This window comes from Cyprinodon tularosa, unplaced genomic scaffold (genome assembly GCF_016077235.1).
Source record: "Cyprinodon tularosa strain WSP-4 unplaced genomic scaffold, ASM1607723v1 ctg484, whole genome shotgun sequence".
Taxonomy (NCBI): Eukaryota; Metazoa; Chordata; class Actinopteri; order Cyprinodontiformes; family Cyprinodontidae; genus Cyprinodon; species Cyprinodon tularosa.
Window position 1 is genome coordinate 1,002,185 of NW_024039212.1, and position 20,818 is coordinate 1,023,002.

The 20,818-nt window shown below is 36.1% G+C and overlaps 1 protein-coding gene across 1 annotated transcript in view; it reads right to left on the minus strand.

Annotated features, from left to right (window-relative positions):
- Nucleotides 1-3,957: 3,957 nt before the first annotated feature.
- The window catches only part of LOC119794599 (gamma-aminobutyric acid receptor subunit beta-2-like), a 64,720-nt gene continuing 47,859 nt past the window's right edge, over nucleotides 3,958-20,818 (minus strand). The window contains exons 6-10 of the mRNA XM_038302223.1: nucleotides 18,462-18,599; nucleotides 11,631-11,783; nucleotides 8,439-8,683; nucleotides 6,772-6,912; nucleotides 3,958-6,209 (exon numbers count right to left, since the gene is read on the minus strand). Of these exons, the coding sequence (XP_038158151.1) occupies nucleotides 5,862-6,209; nucleotides 6,772-6,912; nucleotides 8,439-8,683; nucleotides 11,631-11,783; nucleotides 18,462-18,599 (1,025 nt within the window). The 3' untranslated portion in view covers nucleotides 3,958-5,861. The remainder of the gene's footprint in view (nucleotides 6,210-6,771; nucleotides 6,913-8,438; nucleotides 8,684-11,630; nucleotides 11,784-18,461; nucleotides 18,600-20,818) is intronic.

Genomic DNA, 20,818 nt, shown 5'->3' on the forward strand with positions numbered 1-20,818 from the left:
CAAAATAAAGATATTACTTATCTGCTGCCTTTTCTATTTATCTAAAGATTTGTTGCTGGTGAAAAAAAGAATGTGCTTTGTATAAGACTGCAGAGCTTCTTATTTTGCCACAGAATAAATTATATTCCCTAAATATAGGTTGGTTAGGAGCAGCAGGTACGACTCACCCAGGGTACTGCTCATTTAAAAAGAGTGACTAATACTAGTTAAAATCCTCCTGGTGGGTTAAGACTGAGCCCTGCCTGTCATTGAGTGTCCGTTTATTGTTTACGTATGTGTGTCTATCTGCTTAAATAAATCATTAATTTGGCTGAAATTTTGTAGCAAATAAATTTAGCAATAAATAGGAATCATATTGATTAATGCAGCTTTACAGTTTTGTGAAACAACATATACTTCAAAGCAGACTATTTACATTGTTTTACATCAGACTGTGCTTTTTCTAAACAAAAAAATTTTTTTATTTTTTTCTAAACTTTATGTATTTATACAATATATTTTATATATACAAAGTTGAGTAATCTTTATGATCTCCATTCTATTATTATTTGAATAATATTATTTGAATTGTCTCTCCATGTAAATGTTCAGTGACTGGCCTGTGATAGCCTTTTCACCAACACTAAGGGACCACTTACATCCTCCCTATAAAACACTGCAGGAAATGTATCATTCTTCTGTAACATTAATTTGCTTTTTGCTTTTTATTTATTTGCCTCTGTTGTTTTTTGTTCTTGGACAATGTTTGCTCCTGTACTTCTATTTTTTATGTTTATTTAAATTCATTTGGGAGTTGTTTATCTTATTGTATTTTTAAAATGTTTGTTTTACTAATTTGACCTCTCTCTTGTGCTTTTTATTAATTAAAAGCTTCTGATAGGAATCTTTATACTGATAAGGCACAATGGGAAATAGCACAAACAAATCAATTTCGGGAACTTTTTCTTGCCAGTAATTCACGGTCTTCAATGAAAAAAAAATATCTAAACATTTTTTTGCACAGTTTTAGGGAGTGGAAAATCAATAAAAAAATGGTTTTATATTGTAGTAAACAGCAGTGAGGTAAAGTTAGGTAATATTGAGAAGCTTAGTGTCACTAATAAGGCAATGGTTGATAATCTGCAGGGTAATTGTCAATGGAATTAATTTAAAACCTTTGAAAAGTCTTATTTTAAATGCATTCTATAAATACATAGTATTCCATTTTCATTCATCAACCATAGTTTTAAGCTATATTTGAAAAAAACAAAAAACAAAAAAAAAACATGCAATTCGAATATGTATACTATTAATGTAGTCTGAGATGACTTAAGGACAGATAAATGTTTGTAAAAGAAAAAGTAAACCTTTGACATGGTTTTTAAAATCTGGCAGGGTCTGAAGAACACATGCAATTACTTATGCAGATGTCTTGTTCTTAATATTGACTTGCCTTTTTCTACTTAGTTATTGAGAGTAATAAACCCCTGGAACAACACTGTTTATGTGACCTGAATATTGAAGGTATTTATTATTTTAATGCCTTATATTAAAGCCTTTCAGTTTTTCTTAAAGACTGTCTATGGGCGATCATTTAATGTCCGTGATTATACTGGCTACAAATGTTTAATGCTAATCAAAGAACATAATATTTCTAGGAGAAAAAAAACACCTTGATTGGCCTTGTTTCTTCTGAATGGATGCGTAGGCAGCTTATTTGCAGCACAAACAAATTATAAACAGTTTCAACCTATATCCTCTATACAGATAATGTGGGCGAGGTCTGATGTAGGGAGCACAGCTTTCTCATTCTTTCAATGAAAATATTATCTTGATTGCAAACCAGTGCAATCAAGAGTCAGACCAAAGAAGAGTTTTGTTTGGGTGTATAAAGATTCATTTTGGCTGTAGCAATATATTTTGTTTCTCCCTGTTTGGACAAATAAAGTGAAAAAAATGTATTGTGGATACAATTGAGTAATTTAACTGGCCTTTCAACCACCATATATGCAGCATTACTCTAACTTTACGTTTAGGGCTAAATAGAATGTTCTGGGAAAGATAACTTTCTGATTAATTTAAATGATGAGACAGAAGATGTCCTCAGGAAAACATGTAAAGAAGTACCTAAGAGGAGAACGACATCTGTGGGCATCAATGTACAGCTGCCTTTACAAAGTAAACACCATATATTTTGTTTACCTCTTCATATTAGGGGTCAGCTAAAAGGGGTCACACTGTCAAACTGCATACTGTACTCCCCTAGCTGTGGTTATTGCTAAAAGTAGTCTTGTTCTCTTATGGGGAACAAAGAGTGTTACCATATGCTAAGAATGGCCTGTTCTTACATTCACTCGTCATAAATAGAAGACCAAAGTAAACAGCAATTGTATGGTAAAGCTGCAAGAGTTCACTTGAAACTGAGATGAGTAAGATATTCCGCTCAATCAAAACAACTTACTTTTTCCTTTAATCATTGTTATCAGTTACAGTGAACCTTTCATAAACACAAAATATAGATATTTTGTGAATTAACCCTTTCCAGAGGTCATGCTAAGGTAATATTACAAAAAATGATCCTTAAAGTGTTTTAAGTTAGGCATGATGCACATGCTCCACAGTGTGTTGTTGTCGCTGCATCTCTCACCATGGTCCAAAACAGCATCAATCTCATGCACCATGGTCCAAAACAGCATCAATCCCATGCACCATGGTGCAAAACAGAGTGCCATTGCACAACATGTACTAAAGAATGCATTCTGAAGCTGTGTAACAGCGTATAGGAGGGAAACATGTTTAGTTGTTGGCAACAATGTTGTCCATAGACATTAATATGTAGTGATGTGCTCATGAGGCATTTCCCCCTTGTGGTCTGGAGCAATTCTGTCCTACTAAGCTAATTTGCAGCTGTTTTAACTTGCTGTTGTTTTTGCAGATTGCACTATCTCTCCTTTGCATGTACAAACAGTCTTAAATTGGAAGGTAATTGAGAATGGACCTCCATGTTGCTTAATACATAAGCACTACAACAACAGATTTCTTTGACAGACTCCTGGATAGGTCTTAAAAACATCTTAAAAACACTAAGCGTAAGTCCAGTTGCCTTCCAATTTAAGCCTGTTTGTGATTGTCACAGCCCAGAAGACTGATAATTTACACACGCATATTCCTTTGCATGGATTTGTATATTAATATCCTTTATGTATTTCCAGCGGGTTTTGTGTTTGCAGTATGTTTTAAATGTTTGTGTATTTTTCTTATTTTTATGTTTCGAGTGTCATTTTGGTGTTTTCAGCACTTTTTGAATTTGCTTTGAAATAATCTCTTTGCAGAACATTTGCACCCTTTGGGGAACATCCTAAAGGATGACTATAACTTGCAACACCATTTTAACTGACTGAATAGTAATGTACATTACAACTGTAGCCATAGGTTGCTGGTTGGTTCGCTGTGGTGAATGACACAGAAGAAACTCTAGGAGTAGTACACAGCCCTTTTAAAAACCTCCATATTGTGCTTTTTTATAATAACCAAATGTACTGTACTCAGGAAACATTCTGATCAAGTCCTTCACACTAGATAAATCCCTTTTTATATCTTCACTTTTTAAACTTAATATGAGCTTAAGAGTTTACTATAACAACTTTCTATATGTGCTATGCATTATTACCTGAGTTTATCCCAGATATTATTATTATGGCTACGTTCACACTGCAGGCCTTAATGCTCAATTCAGATTTTTTGTGATATGTGATTGTTTTGTGTGGTTTTTCACATTCCCAAATACATGATCTCCTGAGTGAACTCCTGAGTGAACTGCATTCATAAAACTTAAGTGTCCCACATGCGCAGTAGAGGGCGTAATGATGACAACTGTGCTCTTTGTTTATTGAAATAAACATGGATGGAAGTGTTGGACCACATCTTGTAATCTTTTATTTTACAACCGAGAACGAGAGAATTTATTTCCAATTTTCAAGAAGGTCGAAAAGAATGACTGGTCTTCACATCATCGTATACCATGGTTGCTGTTTTTTTTTTGACGCATCTGCATAGCAACAAGCAGAACAGTGATCTTTGTCAAGTATTAATGATGTTCAGGTCAGATGAATGCCACCTAACTATTTCGACGCAGCTGGAATTTGAAAAAATCAGATCTGTTTTCTTCAGATTGTCATGAAAATATGAAATACAGGTCACAAATTGCTTACAAAGCAGAATTTGGGTCATTTCAGGCTGCAGTGTGAACGTAGCCCGTAATTCTTCAGGAAAATTATGCTACGTTAAATAATAATGGACATCCAAAATTTAGAGTTTTAGAAAATTAGAATATAACATAAATTAATAGAAAAGGGATAGCTAAGGGGAAAATGCGTGGCTTCTAGTGATTTACAGAAAAGTTCATTTAGGACCCCTGAGCTACAGTTCTTCCCCACAAGCCCCAAGTAAGACACTTGTCCCATGTGTATGAGTAATGTGGATCTTGATGTGGTTAAGTTGACCTCAGTAAGGGCCTTGTTTAGCTTCCACTAATTTTCTAATTGATTAAATCAAGTTCTCCTTTTGCTTGTACCCCTTTTCCCACCACCCTTTTTCCTTTAAATTTTCTGTGATAATGCTTGAATACGACACTCTGTTACCTATTAGTTTCTTTAGCATAAACTTTGGTGGCTTTACAATCTCTACTCTGGTCTCAGTGACTGTTTTCTGGACATCTTACAAACCCACAGTCTTCCCCATGAATGTATAGCCTTCTGACAAGACTGAGAGACTACAGTAAGGCCAAATAAAAACAAAAAACATTTGCAGCTGTGTTGATTGGTCTTATTATAGGGTGTAACGGCATAAATTGAATTGTCAATATTTTTTAAAAATAAAAATTTTCTGAGCTAATACATTGTGGGTTCAGATTATCTTAAAGCCATACTTAGGGTTAATATTAGTAGAAATAAAAAATTTGTACATTTTCCTCTATATGTAATGGATGTATATAATATATGGACCTGCAATATATGAAAGCAGATACAAAAAATGTTGAACTATTTTACATTTTTAAGATCTTTTATGTTCTTTTAGGTAATGTCTGATAACCATGTTCGGCTTTAGCCAGTTAATCTACTTACAAAACCTTGATATTTTATACTATTTTGTCAATTTTTTTTCCTCAACTCTGTCTGGATTTTGATTTGCAGCAGATCAAACAGAAATTTTGGTTTTGTGGTAGTTTTCTCTTCTTTTTGTGATTTTACAGAAGAAGAAGTCCAACTGACAAAGATGTCTGAAAAATACAATGATGTAATACCACCAATTTCACACACTAGAAAAAGTTTTAAAAAACATTGGTTTTATAAAATTCACCTTTTATCATACAAGAAATGGTGAATCTTAAGTATTTTCTGTGAACTTCTTTAAGCAATTTCATGCAGTTTGATGGATTAGTGGTATTGTGTAGTCTTTGAAATGATTATGGTGAGAAAACCCTGTTGACCTGTGGTGATAACATAGCTTTCGTCAACATAACTTTGAAGTTGTTTTATCTCAGTTTATATCTAATTGACTGATGAATATAAAGTTTGAATGAGCATAATAAATTAACAAAAAGGCAAACAAACCTAAACATCACAATACAGAATAAAACAAAAGCATGTAACACTTTAAACAAATATTTAGGAACAGGCACCTTATAAGTCTGTAATCTCTTATACATAAGGTTGTTTTGTGTTACCCAGCAAAGATTGTGTTCCAAAAAATTATGGATCTAGTCTTGAACACAGCAGTTTCATCCAGCTTTAAAAAGAAAATATATATAAAGTCACTCAAACACATACAATAAATTCTTTTTTTGATTTAGCTGCACTTGCTTTTACTTTTATGATTTGTGTTTAATTGACATAGTAAAGCCAGTAAATAATGTTAAAGAAGGAAAAAACCGTAGGGAAGATCATCCGTGACCATTTGTCAATAGAGTTTACATCAGTCAAATCTGGAATGTTTACTTTCAGCTGAGAGGCCCGCCTCCGTAGTCGGCTTTTCTTTTGAGTCATGTGGCGATCCAGAGCATTTCGCCCAAAGTTGTGTCTTGCCAGCCCTGATTTGCGATATTGCAGATTTGAGCTGTCATATGTTAACATGGTATTCCGTGGATCATTGAGACCTAGAGCCAGCTCTGTGACACCCATGTCGTTCTTGATATCCAAGGTACCCAAGAGGATGTTTTCATGTGAGTCCATCTGTCCAGGAAAAAAACAGTTATTTTCCCCCCCTTGCAAATATAAACTGAACACATAAATGTGTGAATTTATGTGTATGTGCATAAAAATATTCAAAACTCTCTTCCAAAAAATGCAATTTTAATATAATACATTTGATCTGATTGTTTACGTAATATTAACCCAGGGGATTAATGGAACCACACAAGGTTCAGATATATTTCACAAGCACAGCTTTTGTCTAGTGTGAACAAAGACAATATTACATGTGCTATACAGTCATTGACAAAGATATTAAACCACTCTTATTTTCTTTATATTCTGGTTCAGAAGGAAGGTGTTCAAAGTTAGTAATCTAGAGACGCTGTCCTACAGGTTTTAGATTCTTCCCTTATTATGCACTGCTTATTTCCATTGAACAGGTGATAAACAAACCTTTAAAGTAAAAATTTCATTATGTGTGTCAAAACAGGGAAACACATGAAACACGTAGGACAGTGGCCATCAAAAACTGACTCTGGAAACCCATGCTCTAAAAGGTAGATTACCTGAAAAATTTAGATTTAAAGAGATTTTGGTGTACCTTGTTTTTTTGATCACCAAGTCCAAGTGCAGCATCATCCATAAAGATTGGCTCCCATATTGAATCATGGCCAGCTAGGTCTCTCTGTTTCATTCTTGCGTAAAGGGTATCATCTCTGCCAACTACATTTCCCACAAGCCACTGCAGACAAGTGTGAAATACAAAGAAACAAAAAGACATCCAAGTTCCAAATTATAGTGAAGAATAAGCAGAGCAGCAAGTATTCACTATTAAACCATGCTCCAAATTTTGAAAACTAACTTTTACTGACAATGCCTTTTAATGGAGGCCTTATTTAACAATACATTCAACAATACATCTTCACTCATGGCTCTGAACCCAGTAAGAGAGTAAGTGAGGTAATCTGTGCTTTAGGATTTCTGGAAGGTTTCAATCTCTGAGGCCAGTGCACTCCCATCACATCAGACTGTTCTCCCATGATACATTTGTCTTAGATAAGTTTTTTTTTGCTTTAAAAAAAATATAAATTTTTTTTTTATTGTCATTACACTGTCACAAGTACAGAGCAATGAAATGAACTTTCAACATTAAACCCATCACCTTGGGGAGCAGTGGGCTGCCTATGTGCGGTGCCCGGGGAGCAGTGTGGGGTTAAGAGTCTTGCTCAGGGAGCCAGTGTGGCAGTCCGTGGGACCGGATATTAATATCTGATATTGGTCAGATATGAACCAAAAAACGAATATCCAATTATAGCGATACTTTCTTGCTAATAGAAACACTCTCCTTCTGTTAAAATTTTTCAACAACTATTGTTGTTGACATTTCTTTCTTGTTTTAGTAATATTACCTTACCAAGCCTTTTCAAAGCTGTAGTATATTCTAAGATAGTGGAAATGAAAAAGTTGTATCGAGAAACCCCTACTATTCATAAAATTATTTATGTAAACTAGACTTCCACCTGTCAATCTGCAATACTCAGAAATTTGCAGATTTTCAGGTGATTGGCAACACCTCGGTCATTATGAAGTCGACTGATTTCGAACGCCATCTGTTTTGTTTTTTATGAGTTTTTCTCTGAGCGTTTTAAGTTTTAGCCTACACATTTTAAAGAAGTAAGGTGAGACGTCTTTCTGGAAATTTGACAGGAGCAGCGGAAACAATCAGTGCGAAAAAACCATGAGAGAGAGAACCAGAACCGGGACAAGGCCGCCAGCAGTGCCCCCCTCTGGATCTATATAAGGTACCAAAGCAATAGAGGCAGCAGTTTGCGGTGCTAACTCAGAAGGGGAACGGAGGAGCACAGCTGTAGATTGGAGAAGACTGCAAGGCAGGGCAGTGGCTACGGCTGTCAAGGGCTAACTATAGAGGCTAACTATCACATGACCTACGGTGTTGCGGCCGTCATACATCAAGAGTCTGCCAGAAGTAATGGAAGTTATTTATTCTTTTTGTGCAGGTCGGCACCAAATGACACACAGACTGGTAGCAGACCTGGGGCCGGGGGTTGGGTGTCACTGCGGGATATCAATAAGGGATTTAAAGACATTTCAAAGGAACCAGAAATTATCCAGTCTTCAACGTAGCGAAACAGATGCATGACATTCATAACAACTGCCCCTAAGTTTTTTTTTTTTTTTTAAAGCAGACCATAGGAAGTTAAAAATATCTTCTACAACACATCATCAATAACTTAAGTAGAATTTTACCTTATTTGCATCTATCCTCATCTTTTCATTGTTTGCTGTTGCTGTTTTCTCAGCTGCTTTTTTCTGACGCTGAGGACCCTGGCCAAAGAAGATGTAGTTCACCAGTGCATACTCCAGCAGAGCCATGAAGACAAACACAAAGCAGCCCATGAGGTACATGTCAATGGCCTTGACATAAGGGATTTTGGGAAGCGTCTCTCTCAGGTGGGTGTTAATCGTTGTCATGGTGAGCACCGTGGTAATACCTGTTGAAGAAGAATCCTTTAATAAAATAAAGAACAAAAACTAACACTGGAATTTTACTTTTTGTAGCTTCCCAACAAGGTATATCACAGATAAATAACAATATTTTTAGAAGAAGACATTTTAAAATAAAAAAAAAGCAAACCAGTGCCATTTTATAATAAGATTACAACTACTTCCATTGCTATTTTGGCTAGATGTGTTCTACGGACACCAAAGAGGATTTAGAATTTCTTATTCATTAAAAGCGCTATGATCAATCACACAAAGGTCATTTCAAAATAATTTGACAGTTACAGTTATTTATTTATTATTCCTATATCTGAGTAAGATTAAAGGAGTTTTTGATAAAAGGGTTGCCTAAGGAGACATTAAGTAAGTTTTAACAAAAAAATATCTTTAAAATAACCTTTTTATTTGATCCTTTACTACCGAAACATCGTTTGATGGGCAGACTGACACCTCAGTTGTTAATTGCCGATGCATCTATAAGCATGTTGCCCATTTTGCCTAAATACACTTCTGATCAGAAGTTACCGCGCCTTTGTGCAGATGTGACATTAAGTGCGTCCATGTTAAATACGTCCAACCTAGCAAACAATTGAAGCAATATATTCAAGATGCAATGTGTGGACACTAAGAAGTGCTTGGAATCCAGCTCAACTCAGACACCAATGGTAACTCTGGTTAAGGTGAAACTTTGGCCACAGATGACAGTGTAATTACTGTGCCCAAACATCCGCTCTAACCCCTAAATCCCTCAATTACTATATAGAGCAGGGACTATACAGTGGAGATTATAGTGAACTCAGTTAACTGACCGTTCGGACAAATGATCACTGCTTTTTGCGCTCTTGGTCATGTAACTCCTCCTTCACTGCGCGGTGCCTGCGCCATCTTTTTTATTAGTCACTTAATGCTTCGCGAAGAGAGCTCTCAGCACAAAGCATTCTTGGATATATCTGCCTCTTCTGAGGCCTTTCTTTTCTTGTCATACAATTCGTAGACTCTTTTCCTCTTACGACCCTCTCCCATTTTCAAAGAACCACAGTCAGAAAGGTGAGCTTCAATGACTGTCTGAAACCTTAGATAACTTCACATACGCCAGAAAGTGCGCAGAAAAATATAACTAATCCGCCCGGCAATAAAATATCATCCGCTATATCTTTAAGAACTGAATAACTATGGGATGCTCTCATCTAATAAAATTTTCGAACTAGTGTGACCAAAAAGAAGGTAATGCAAGATACAAAAAATGTATGATACAAATTATTAATAACTAGTTAATACTACAAAACAATAAATTCAGGCAGAAGAAACTATTCAAAATAATACATATTATGGAACTAACCCTAGGTAATGTATACATGTTAGAAATCGCAAACAACATCCACTGACAATATATGTATTTTTCATCTTTGAATAGCTGACTGGCCCTGCGATGGACTGGCGACCTGTCCAGGGTGTACCCCGCCTCTTGCCCATTGACTGCTGGAGATAGGCACCAGCACCCCTCACGACCCCACTCGGGACAAGCGTGTAAAGAAAATGGATGGATGGATGGGATGAATAGCTGACTGTTCGTGGTTAGAGAAAAATGCAACTGAAGTGAGGATAGAGTTACTTTACTGGGATATTTCTAAAACAAAATAATTTTTTCCCCCCCAAAAAAATTGTATTTCTAATTTTTTTATTTTATGAGACTCAAGTTAATGCGACACAGTAAATGTAAGTGGTTAATAGCCATAACCACTCATATGTGCTCTTTCTTGTCTAATGTTGACTAGTGTTTTTTTCAATGGAAAACATTTCACTTACTGTATAGACAACATGAACAGTTCTAAAGAAATTCTAAATAAGTATTGAATTTTTCCGATTAACTTTTCATCAATTCATCACTTTGTTTCCTTTGAATACAAATATTCCAGTCTATAGTAATCCATTTCTTTTTGCCACTCCTTTACCTAGACATATCCAGGTTGAGCAGCAGCTCTTATCCATCTCTAAAAATTTAAAATACAGAAGACTGCTGTTGAAGTAAGGTTGAATTACATGGGGGGGAAAAGGTTAAGTATCTATTATTAGAGCAGTAAGTATAAAGTTTAGCAAAACTGTAACAAAAGCAAACAAGGCTGGAGGAGACATTAAGACATTAATATTGCAAACACATGCAATCAGCAGAATGACAAGTCACAGCAAAAATCTATAACACCTGAAACCATTTAAGATTTATTCTCTCACCCTCTTTAGGGTAGCTACTAAATCTGAAGTGTCCTTTAGGAATAGTTTGGAAAGCATAATGTTTTAGTGTATAATACGTTTTCAGAAAATCTGGGTAGGAGCCTCTAAAATACCGGAAAATCCTCCAACAGGCAACTGCTTTATAGAAAAAAAAAGTAATTCTTGCCACAAAAAAGTGACTTCTTTTTTGCTATTATAAACTGTCACACTAGAAATTATGTTCTCCAAGATTATTGTAAAGGCTGAACAACACAAACACACATTAACCATTCAGGTTTCACACATCTACTTTAATGCCCCTAAATTAGGCCAGAGTAAAGTGGTGCCTAAATTTGGTGGGGAAAGGAGTATGATCAAATATTTCCCAACACTGTTAACCTCCATCCATTACAAAACACTACTTGTTGTGTTTTTGTTTTTTCTTCCTCCAGCCCATGCCTTTCCACTGAATGCAGCTCAGCTGTCAATCAGTAAAATTGAGGCTTAAAATAAGAGGCTTCTAAAGGCTGCAAAACCTGACAACAACCATACACTTATTTTACAAAAGAAGGATAGTTAAACTGCTAAATAACTAACCGAAATCTAAGTTGCAGAATTAACTGAAATTGAGACATTTAAATCCCCTCAAAATTCATTTGGAATTACTTATTTTTGAATGAAAAAGGTTTAAATTATTCAGTTGGTAAAATATTCATTGTATGTGCTCACCCAGGGCCACTCTAGCAGCAGAGGCATCATAGTTGATCCAGAAAGAGACCCAAGACAAGATGGTGATGAGGATAGAAGGCATGTATGTCTGCAGGATAAAATATCCAATATTCCTCTTTAGCTTGAAACTCAGGGAAAGACGTGGATAGGAACCTGGTCAGAAAAAAATGAGAGGAAGGGAAAAAGAAAAAAAAATCCCACTTTGCATGACAACATTCTCTTACTTACATGTCTAGCGACCAGCGGCGTAGGAAGCGGGGGGGGACAGGGTTAGTGTCCCCCCCAATATAAAAGCCAGGTGGATATGTCCCCTCCAAAAATTGTACCGCAAAATATTAGATTTTGACATTTTTTTAACTAGCGTGCTTTTATTTTGAAGGCGCAGCATAGCGTTACGTCACTGTACTCCCCCTCCCCTCTCTGAACTGCTGAGTGAGCTCTCAGAAGGGAGGGAAACGGCGACACAGAAGTCAGAAACTTGTGAATGAGGTAAAATGGTCTGTCGGGATGCTGCTATGAATATTGCCTATTTATAACGTCTTGTTGTCAGTTCACTTTCATATATAGAAACTGAATCTTTTTGGTTTAGTCATCTTAGTCTTGTACGGAAGAGGATTAGGGCCACTGGAAAAAAAAAAGTTAACTGATTTTTACATTTTTTTTTTTAGTTTAACATGGGGGGAAAAGTCAGAATTCTGACTTTTTTCAGAATTCTGACTTTAATCTCAGAATTCTGACTTTTTTCTTCTGACTTTTTTCTCAAAATTCTGACTTTAATCTCAGAATTCTGACTTTTTTCTCAGAAATCTGACAGATGATTAATATTTCTAATCAATTTACAGTGTTTTAATTTTTTTTTGGGGGGGGGGGGGGGGGGGGGGGGGTACTATACAGATATATAAAAACAAGAAGGTCTAACTAAAAAATAACCAGAATATATGTTTAGAGTAAAGACTGACTACTTGTGTTTACACAAGCACACAATTTCAAATCTGCTGAGCTTGCTGTGCAAGAAAATGTAAAATATACGTATAAAGAAATATAACAGGAAGTACTGCTAAAACTAGGGCTGCAACAACGAATCGATAAAATCGATAAAAATCGACTTTTAAAAGCGTTGGCAACGAATTTAATCATCGATTAGTTGTGTCGCGCGATTAATGCGTCATCCGCCGCCGCCGTCATCCCGGGGAAGCAAAAGAAATATGGCGGAGCGAGTCAGCGCCGCAGTTGCAGTGTTGCCAACTCAGCGACTTTTCAGACCCCTCCAGCGACTATTTAAAAAAAAAAGCGACTAGCGACAAATCTGGCGACTTTTTACGGTGTCACTGGCGGCTTTTGGAGACTCTTACGTGAAAGCATGTATCGTTCCTACTCTTGTCCTCCAGCGGCAGCTGCTGCCGTGGGGCGCCTCCCCCATCCCAACGCCTTTCTCCCTCTCATTTGTAAAAACAAATGAACATGGCACGGAAGCACCACTGTTATGACGCAGCACCTGAAAAGAAAACAGGTTGGAGCCTTCGATGGCAGTGAAGAGAGCTGATCAGCAGGATGAGTAACCATGTTTGTTTGGTTTTAAAGTGGGGGAACGTTACGTTAGTTTCTCAGGTAGCTCATCTGATGCTTTCCTTACCGTGTTAGTAGGTTACAGACAGTGATAAGGTTGGCTACTTATTTTACTTTTAATTTCATTTGAATTAGCTTAAGCAGCGTTTATATTTTCTTTATAAATAAATTAAATTGCAAATTATGAGGGCAAGGCTTTTAAAGTTTAAATCTTCTGGCAAAGATAAAGTAAAGAAGATCCTGCAATTTATGGAAGTAAAGCAGAATAAAATCCAGCAAGATCAGTAATATGTCAATTAATTAAATGTAAATATCTGTCTTTGGAGGATGTGTTTTTTAGCACCCCTAGTTCTCTCATTTTTATTCCAAATACAATTTATAATTTGAATCACAGGGCTATTTTTATCTCTATGGTTCAGTATTTTCTCTAGTAGCAACTTTAACTGCTATACTTTCCTGTCTTAAAAGGCAGAACTCTTCTAGTCTAAAAAAACCTCATTTGTTGAAATGGGGGGGCCTATTGTTTGAACCCCTTAGGGGCTTTTAAAACAAAAATGTATTTTTTTGCGCTTTATGAAACAAAGTACCCTATATTTTGTGGATGTACAGCTACATTTCTCATGTAAGTTTGCGTAGTTTTAAAACAAACATTTATTTTTCATATTGCACCAGTACAGTTAATGAGCAACCTGTACTTGTGTGCTTGTTTGTTCTGTCTAAAATGTTTATTTTGGAATAAAGAGGTTAATATAAAAAAAATATTTTGTGTCCGATTCATCGATTAATCGAAAAAATAATCGGCCGATTCATCGATTTTCAAAATAATCGTTAGTTGCAGCCCTAGCTAAAACATAAACTAAATGTTAAATAATGTAGATATTGGTTTAAAAAATTCTTCAGATTTGGAAATTTGGAAGGAATACATAATTTTGAAATTAATCAACAAATCTGGTAAAAAAAAAAAAAAAAAAAGAAAAAATAAAAGTTGCACTTTTTTACTTGAGGAATTTGTTGAATAACTTCATAATTATGAGTTTAACTACTTGGAGGTAATGCTACACTTCTCTGCTTACTGTCCTGCTCATAAAAGGTAAACATTATGAACCCACCATTCATTTTCTACACTATTTGGAAAACACAACACAAATGTAATATAACAAAAGTATGTTTAACAACAAACATGTTAGCATCAAGCCATAGCCATGTCTGTTTTAGAGACTATCTCTCTTGTTTTAATGACCTTCTGCTCCTCCATTAATGAGGGGACCCCTCGGGCACGTAAAAAGTTGCCTAATTCTGTCATTTTCCACCAATGTGTCACTGGCCACCTCAAACAACTCACATCTTTGTCAGTGAAGCCGAGTGCTCCACATCTCTGCCTTCATGGTGACCATCTACAGTACATTAAGATCCAAAATTCTGAGATTAAAGTCAGAATTCTGAGAAAAATAGTCTTAATTCTGAGAAAAAAAAAAAGTCAGAATTCTGACCTTTTTCCCGTATTAAACTGAAATAAAATTTAAAAATCACTTAACATTTTTTTTTTTTCAATGGACCTGTCTTCTTCCGTAGTCTTGGGATGATCACTCATCCAATATTTAACTGCCAACTTTCTCTAGACGTTTGCCACGCTAGCCAAAAATTTTTTTTTTTTTTATAGATCTCATTTCAGTACAATGCCACCACCAACTAAAAGGCTGAAACAGCAGTAGGACTTACTCAGATTTTTTAAAAAAGAGAAACGTCAGTGTGAGTAACAGTCACCTAACACAACTTGTGTTGAAATTAGCCCGGTCTGGGCGTGCGTTTAACGAGGATTTTTTATTTTTTGCGTGGTTTTGATTCGCCGAAATGGACAGATGTTATACCTGCCGCGCTCCTGATCGTTAGTTAAAACCACAGGGAGAAATAATTTTAATTCTTAGCAGCAGCGGCCGCATTGGTTGTGCAGCGGAGTGCTGCACAACCACTAATTAACCAACTAATTAACTTCTGCACCTTTATTTCCTCAAATAAACTGCTGGCTCCTCTTTTTAGGCTATAAACAGATTAACACAACATTGAAAACTCTGTAGTTTTCTCTGTTCTGTACTGCAAACTGGAATTAAAGGCGCAATTTCTACCAAAGGTCTGGACAGACTGGCCACCTGTCTAGGGTGTAGCCCACACCAGCACCTCCCGACCCCACTAAGGGACAGGGTGTACAGAAAATGGAAGGATGGATGGATTTCTACCAAAGGTTTAGAATGCGTTTTTCAACCAGATGCTTCAAAGCGCCCTGTCCATAATTCTTCAACACACCGTCAGCTCCCTCTGTCAGTCAACCTATATAAATTCATTTTTGAACATTATTTCAAGTTTGACAAAATAAAACATATCAAACTTTGCACTTCTGTGGCCTACTGAATTGTTTTTAATCCAACTGAAATATTTGATTTTCTACTGCGTATGCGGACACTAATTATGCCAAGGGCTCCAAGACTCCAGTCATTTTGTTTGGTGATATGCTCACATCTTATGAACAAATGCATTATGTAAATTTTAAATGCATTATTTTTGCAAGACACATTTATAAAGGAATAAAGTACAAGATTAAATAGCCTTTTTTTTAATTAGCATACTTAAGATATGTTTCTGTTGAATACGAATCTCAGATTTCCGACATGTGTCCCCCCCAATAGTAAACATATTCCTACGCCCTTGCTAGCGACAAACATATTATACCTTGTAACTACTTTCTAATTCTTCAGGTGCAAGCAGATTACCATTACCTTAAAAAAACATGTAATAGTTCTTAACAGAATCTAATAAGTCAGGATGACAGCTATTAAAGGGGGCAAAATTCAATAAACAAACATCTTGCTTGTGTTTAAAATGATACACATGATTATTTTACTCTGTTGTCTTTCCCAACCATCTGATAAAAAGTGAAAAATAAAAAGTATCAAATAATAAAATCAAACAACATTATTGCATTTAAGAGCACAATTAGAATCATCACCAAATTACTTAAACTGTCAACGTGACCCATCAAAAAGAGTGGAATGGATTGGACAACACAACTTTTTCCTAGTCTGCTATTAGTCTGAGGTCAATATATTCACTGAAAATTATGAAAAATAAAATGTTTCAATTAATTTACCACACAATTGCGGCTAAAAACTCCATCCTTATTTTGGTTTAAATATATATATATATTAGGGATGGGACGATTTATGAAAACCGTCCGAACCGTTCGGTTCGACTGTCTTGGTTCGATTTGCGTGTGTTTCATTCGGTTCATGCGCTGCTCCTTTCTCTCATAGGCGAAGCGTTTACACTCCAGAGCAGAAGGTGGCGGTAATGCGACCAAAGCCAACCACCAGTAGTAAACAAGAAGAAGAAGAAGCGAAGCAGCTTAGCCGGGTGTAGCAGGGAAAAAAATCAGTTGTTGTGGAGAATTGTGTCGGAATGGCGAGTGGGAAAGAACAGGAGTTGGAAGACGCGCCAGCAGCACTTTATAGTTCTGCTGTATGGGACCACTTTGCACTTAGAGTGACCTACGATGACGGCGGAAAGAAAGTTGTGGATAAAAGTGCAACAGTGTGCAAGCATTGTGCAACACGTTTTGTTTATGCTAACAGCAACATGACCAACATGTCATGCTAACCCCGAAATCCCTCATACTCCGTCAGCAACCCCCGCTCCGCCCCGCTGCGCTCCAGACCGGCTGCTCAAAGCAAAGCCTATAGCCTCCACTGTGGCTCCCGTCCGCTCCCCTCTGAGTCCCTTGGAGATCGTAGAGAGCATGCGGGAGATGATTAAATTCAAAGCAGCAAAACATACGGAAATGATCCAGGGTTTCCGCGGATCATTTAAAATAATTACAATCCATTATTTTTTGGGGGATTTTTTAATTAATTTCATAATTTTTTATGGGATTTCGGTGTAACAATCAACATATACCGAATCGAACCGAACCGAAAACCGTGACCATGAAACCGTGAATCGAACCGAACCGTGTGAACCGTTCCACCCATAATATATATATATATATATATATATATATATATATATATAATTCACAGGAGAGCTCAACGACCAGATAAGAACAATCCGTTCTGTCCACAGACTAACACTAGCCAATACTCTCTCAAGAACTTAGAAGAGACAATTAAGACATTTCCAGCGAAAATGTTGAACACACTAATTAATATTTTAAGACTTAAAGTGAATTTTTACATTTTTTTTCTCTAGTTATAATTGACAGGATCAGGCTCTAGATTTAAAACCTCGCTCTTCTTGCTACTTTTCAAAATAAGGGTATATCAAAAAAAGTAATGGAAGAAAATCAAAATCCAAAGGCAACAAAAGCAATGTCCAAAAACAAAATACAGAAAACCAAAAAAAACAGAAGATGCCAGAGAAAAACAACACATGGGGAGCAAAGCAAAGAAGAGAAACCAGCACTGATAAACTGCAGAGTAGGATAATATATGGGAGACAGAAACAAGAGTGGAGTAATCAGTTAATTGGGAGCATGTGTGGACAGAAGAAGTGAGAAAGGAGCCCAAGGGGAAAGGAAACTGGCTCAAGGGGGCAACAGAGAGTAACACAGAAACACAACACTGGCAGAAAACCACTACAGATAACAAAATCACAGTGAAACTAAAAAGAAAGCTTAAAGGGCATGACCCTGACTTGAATGTGATTGATATTTTTATCCTCACTAACTGTTTGCATATACATGTTTCATTCCAGGGTTTCATCATTTGCATTACCTTGAAAGCTTGCTTGTCCACAGTCCAGTGTTGCCTCGAAAAGTACTTAAAGCATATTGACACCACCTAAAGGGCTGTAGTGAAACAAATGTGCCTTACTCCTGTAAAACGTAATGTGACCAAAATTTGAAAAGTGTGTTTTGTTAAAGTGCGATTGTATAGCAAATGCAATTAATCTAATTTGCTATACACCTGCACCTAACACTACGTTTATTGTGATTCAGAAAAAGCTAAACTTCTCAGACATTTTATTTATATGGAAATAAAGAAAACTTTTACATTTCTCCTAATTTGTTTTTTTTTTTCTAGGTTGTTTTACATCTGGTGAATACATCTTTTTTGTCTTTCAGCAGGGTGCTACATTTAGAATATATGCATAACGATTTTTAGTTCAAGAAATTTATTTGAGTGTCTTAGTAAGGCAACAGTTGCAACTTAAAACAAATATATATATACTTTTTTGTTATATAGAATTAAATAACGTGAATCATGTTTATGAAATTACCTGTAGAGAAGACAACATTCTTGGAGATGAGCTTATGATCCACAATGGAAAATTGGGGAAGTTCAATCTTGTCCACCCCTGTCACAGCATTATGTCCTCCTCGCCAGTAAAACTCAATATCATCAGTGGTGTAACCATCTGAGAGAGAGCAGAGTAAAAACATTGCTGGGAATTAATTTATAATTATTCAAAATGTGCCTTAGATTTGACTTGTGCAGATGCAATTAAGTTTGAAACTATTATGTTGAACAATGTTAAAACAAGAACATTTGATGATGGGTTTAGAGATAAATGTTTTAGCTAAGCTTGGATGACAAACTTATCCACTTAAACATTAATTTACAAAGGAAGTGAGAAAAACATGGTCATAGGGTAAAAAATAGCAGGGGGGCTTATTGAAGTATGAAAAACCTGTTCAGTTTTATTTCTTTAAGCTTTCAAACTCACTGCAAGTCCCAGGAGCTTCAGGTTTTCCTGCAAAATTTCATTTATCCACCTTGATAACTCTCACTATTGTAATGCAAATAACCTCTGATGCTGAGATTGGAGAATGGCTGAATCAAGCATCAGAAAGAACACGTTCTTTCAAGCAACTTCATTACTTGCCCCTGCAACGTTATACTCATTTGCAGTGATACAAATATATTGATGCTATATCTCAATATTTTATACAGACAAACCTGTTGAACAAACAGCTGAAATAAATGTAATAGCCATGCTTTGCCAACAAGACAAGGCAGAGCGTATTTATATTATATATGGAATTCACCAATTTGTCAATGAGAAACTATACTGCAAAGCTCATATTGTTAAAGAAACAACAACTTAATGAATAAACAAATTGTACCTTATCTTATTGTTCACTATTTCAGATTAGAAAATGATCTACAAATAGAATTATTTCAATAAAAGAATAACATTTATTTCACACAATGAAAGGTACTATGTATGAAACCCAAAGATGTCACATAAATTGACTTTGTCTAAGTTATGTTTGTCATTTTTGACATTTGTCCTATTTAACAATTACCGCAAAACCAAAGGTGAACCCTTCCTTCATTTTTGACAGGTCCAGTATTCTTTGCTAAATGCACTTGGTGCTATGGTTTGTTGTTGCCCAGCTTTTGCATCTGGTTTTAAGTTGTTTTTCCTTTAGGAAATCTTGTGATCTCATGATGCTGAGTCATGTTTTTTTCTTGCTGTGCCTTTTCCTCCATAAACCCATTATGGTTCATTTGCAAGTCACAGTATGAACTTTTCCTGACTTTCTTTGGACCCTTTGCATCCCTTGTATAGGAAGCAGGTTGTAAAAGACAGTCATGGCTCATCTCCATGTTTCAGCACACTGATTAGGTCTGTAATTTCCATAATGTCCACACCGCATTTCAAGTGGTTATAGTCAATAACAGTGGTTTTTGTTTTTCAGTGTCTCCAATCTCCACTCTCTGGTGCATAGTGCTATGCAGACAAACATATTTCTTCTTTTTTGTTGTATAAACTGTCCGCAATCCACCTATGAACAATTGTGTAGAGTACAGCCGGCATCCTGAAGTTTGTTTTGCTGGTAGCTGCTGATGATCTTTGCTTAGGGTGTTAAGCAGAGTTGTGTTGCATCAAGGAAAAAAAATAAGCCAGACAACATAACATATTCTATATAGTCTGAGAGAGAGAGATGTGAAGACACTGTCTAAAATTACAATCTTTTCTGGTCCTTAAATTGCTCCATCAATTTCAAAACATTATTCTCAGACAGCCTTTCTCTTGTGGTGCTGGAGGAATCTTTTCCCAAGTAAGGGATTGCTTTGCACATTTATTTTGTATCCAATTCTGGTGCAATCAAAAATTTAATTTCAAATTTATCAGGCTTCTATTGCAGGAAATGACAACAAAGCACACAGTTCTATACAAACTGTTGCTCGATGATTGAAATTGCAGCTAAATTGTCTGTTTTATTTTACATTTTCCACATGAGTGTCTTTGTTGTCGTAGCACAGATATTTCATTACATCTTCAGCCATTGTGGCTTTGACATGTGAATTACCAAAGTCTATGGACAAAAAGTCACACATTGTGCAAACACTTCCCTTTGCTGCCTTTATAAAAAGAACTGCAACGAAGGCCATTAGCATACACATTAATTATCCAGCCTGGTTCTGTTCTGCATTTCTGCTGGACTTTGAGGTCTCTCATGGTGAACAGCATACTGATATCCACCAAACAGAGGCAGCTTTGAAGGGATTTGTGATTTTGCGTTTTGGAAACTTAGTTGGGACTCAACTCCAGTTTAATGGCATCTGTGAGGTTTGAAGAGAGATGAAATCCTCAACTTTTCGACGGATCCATACATTGCCATCTCT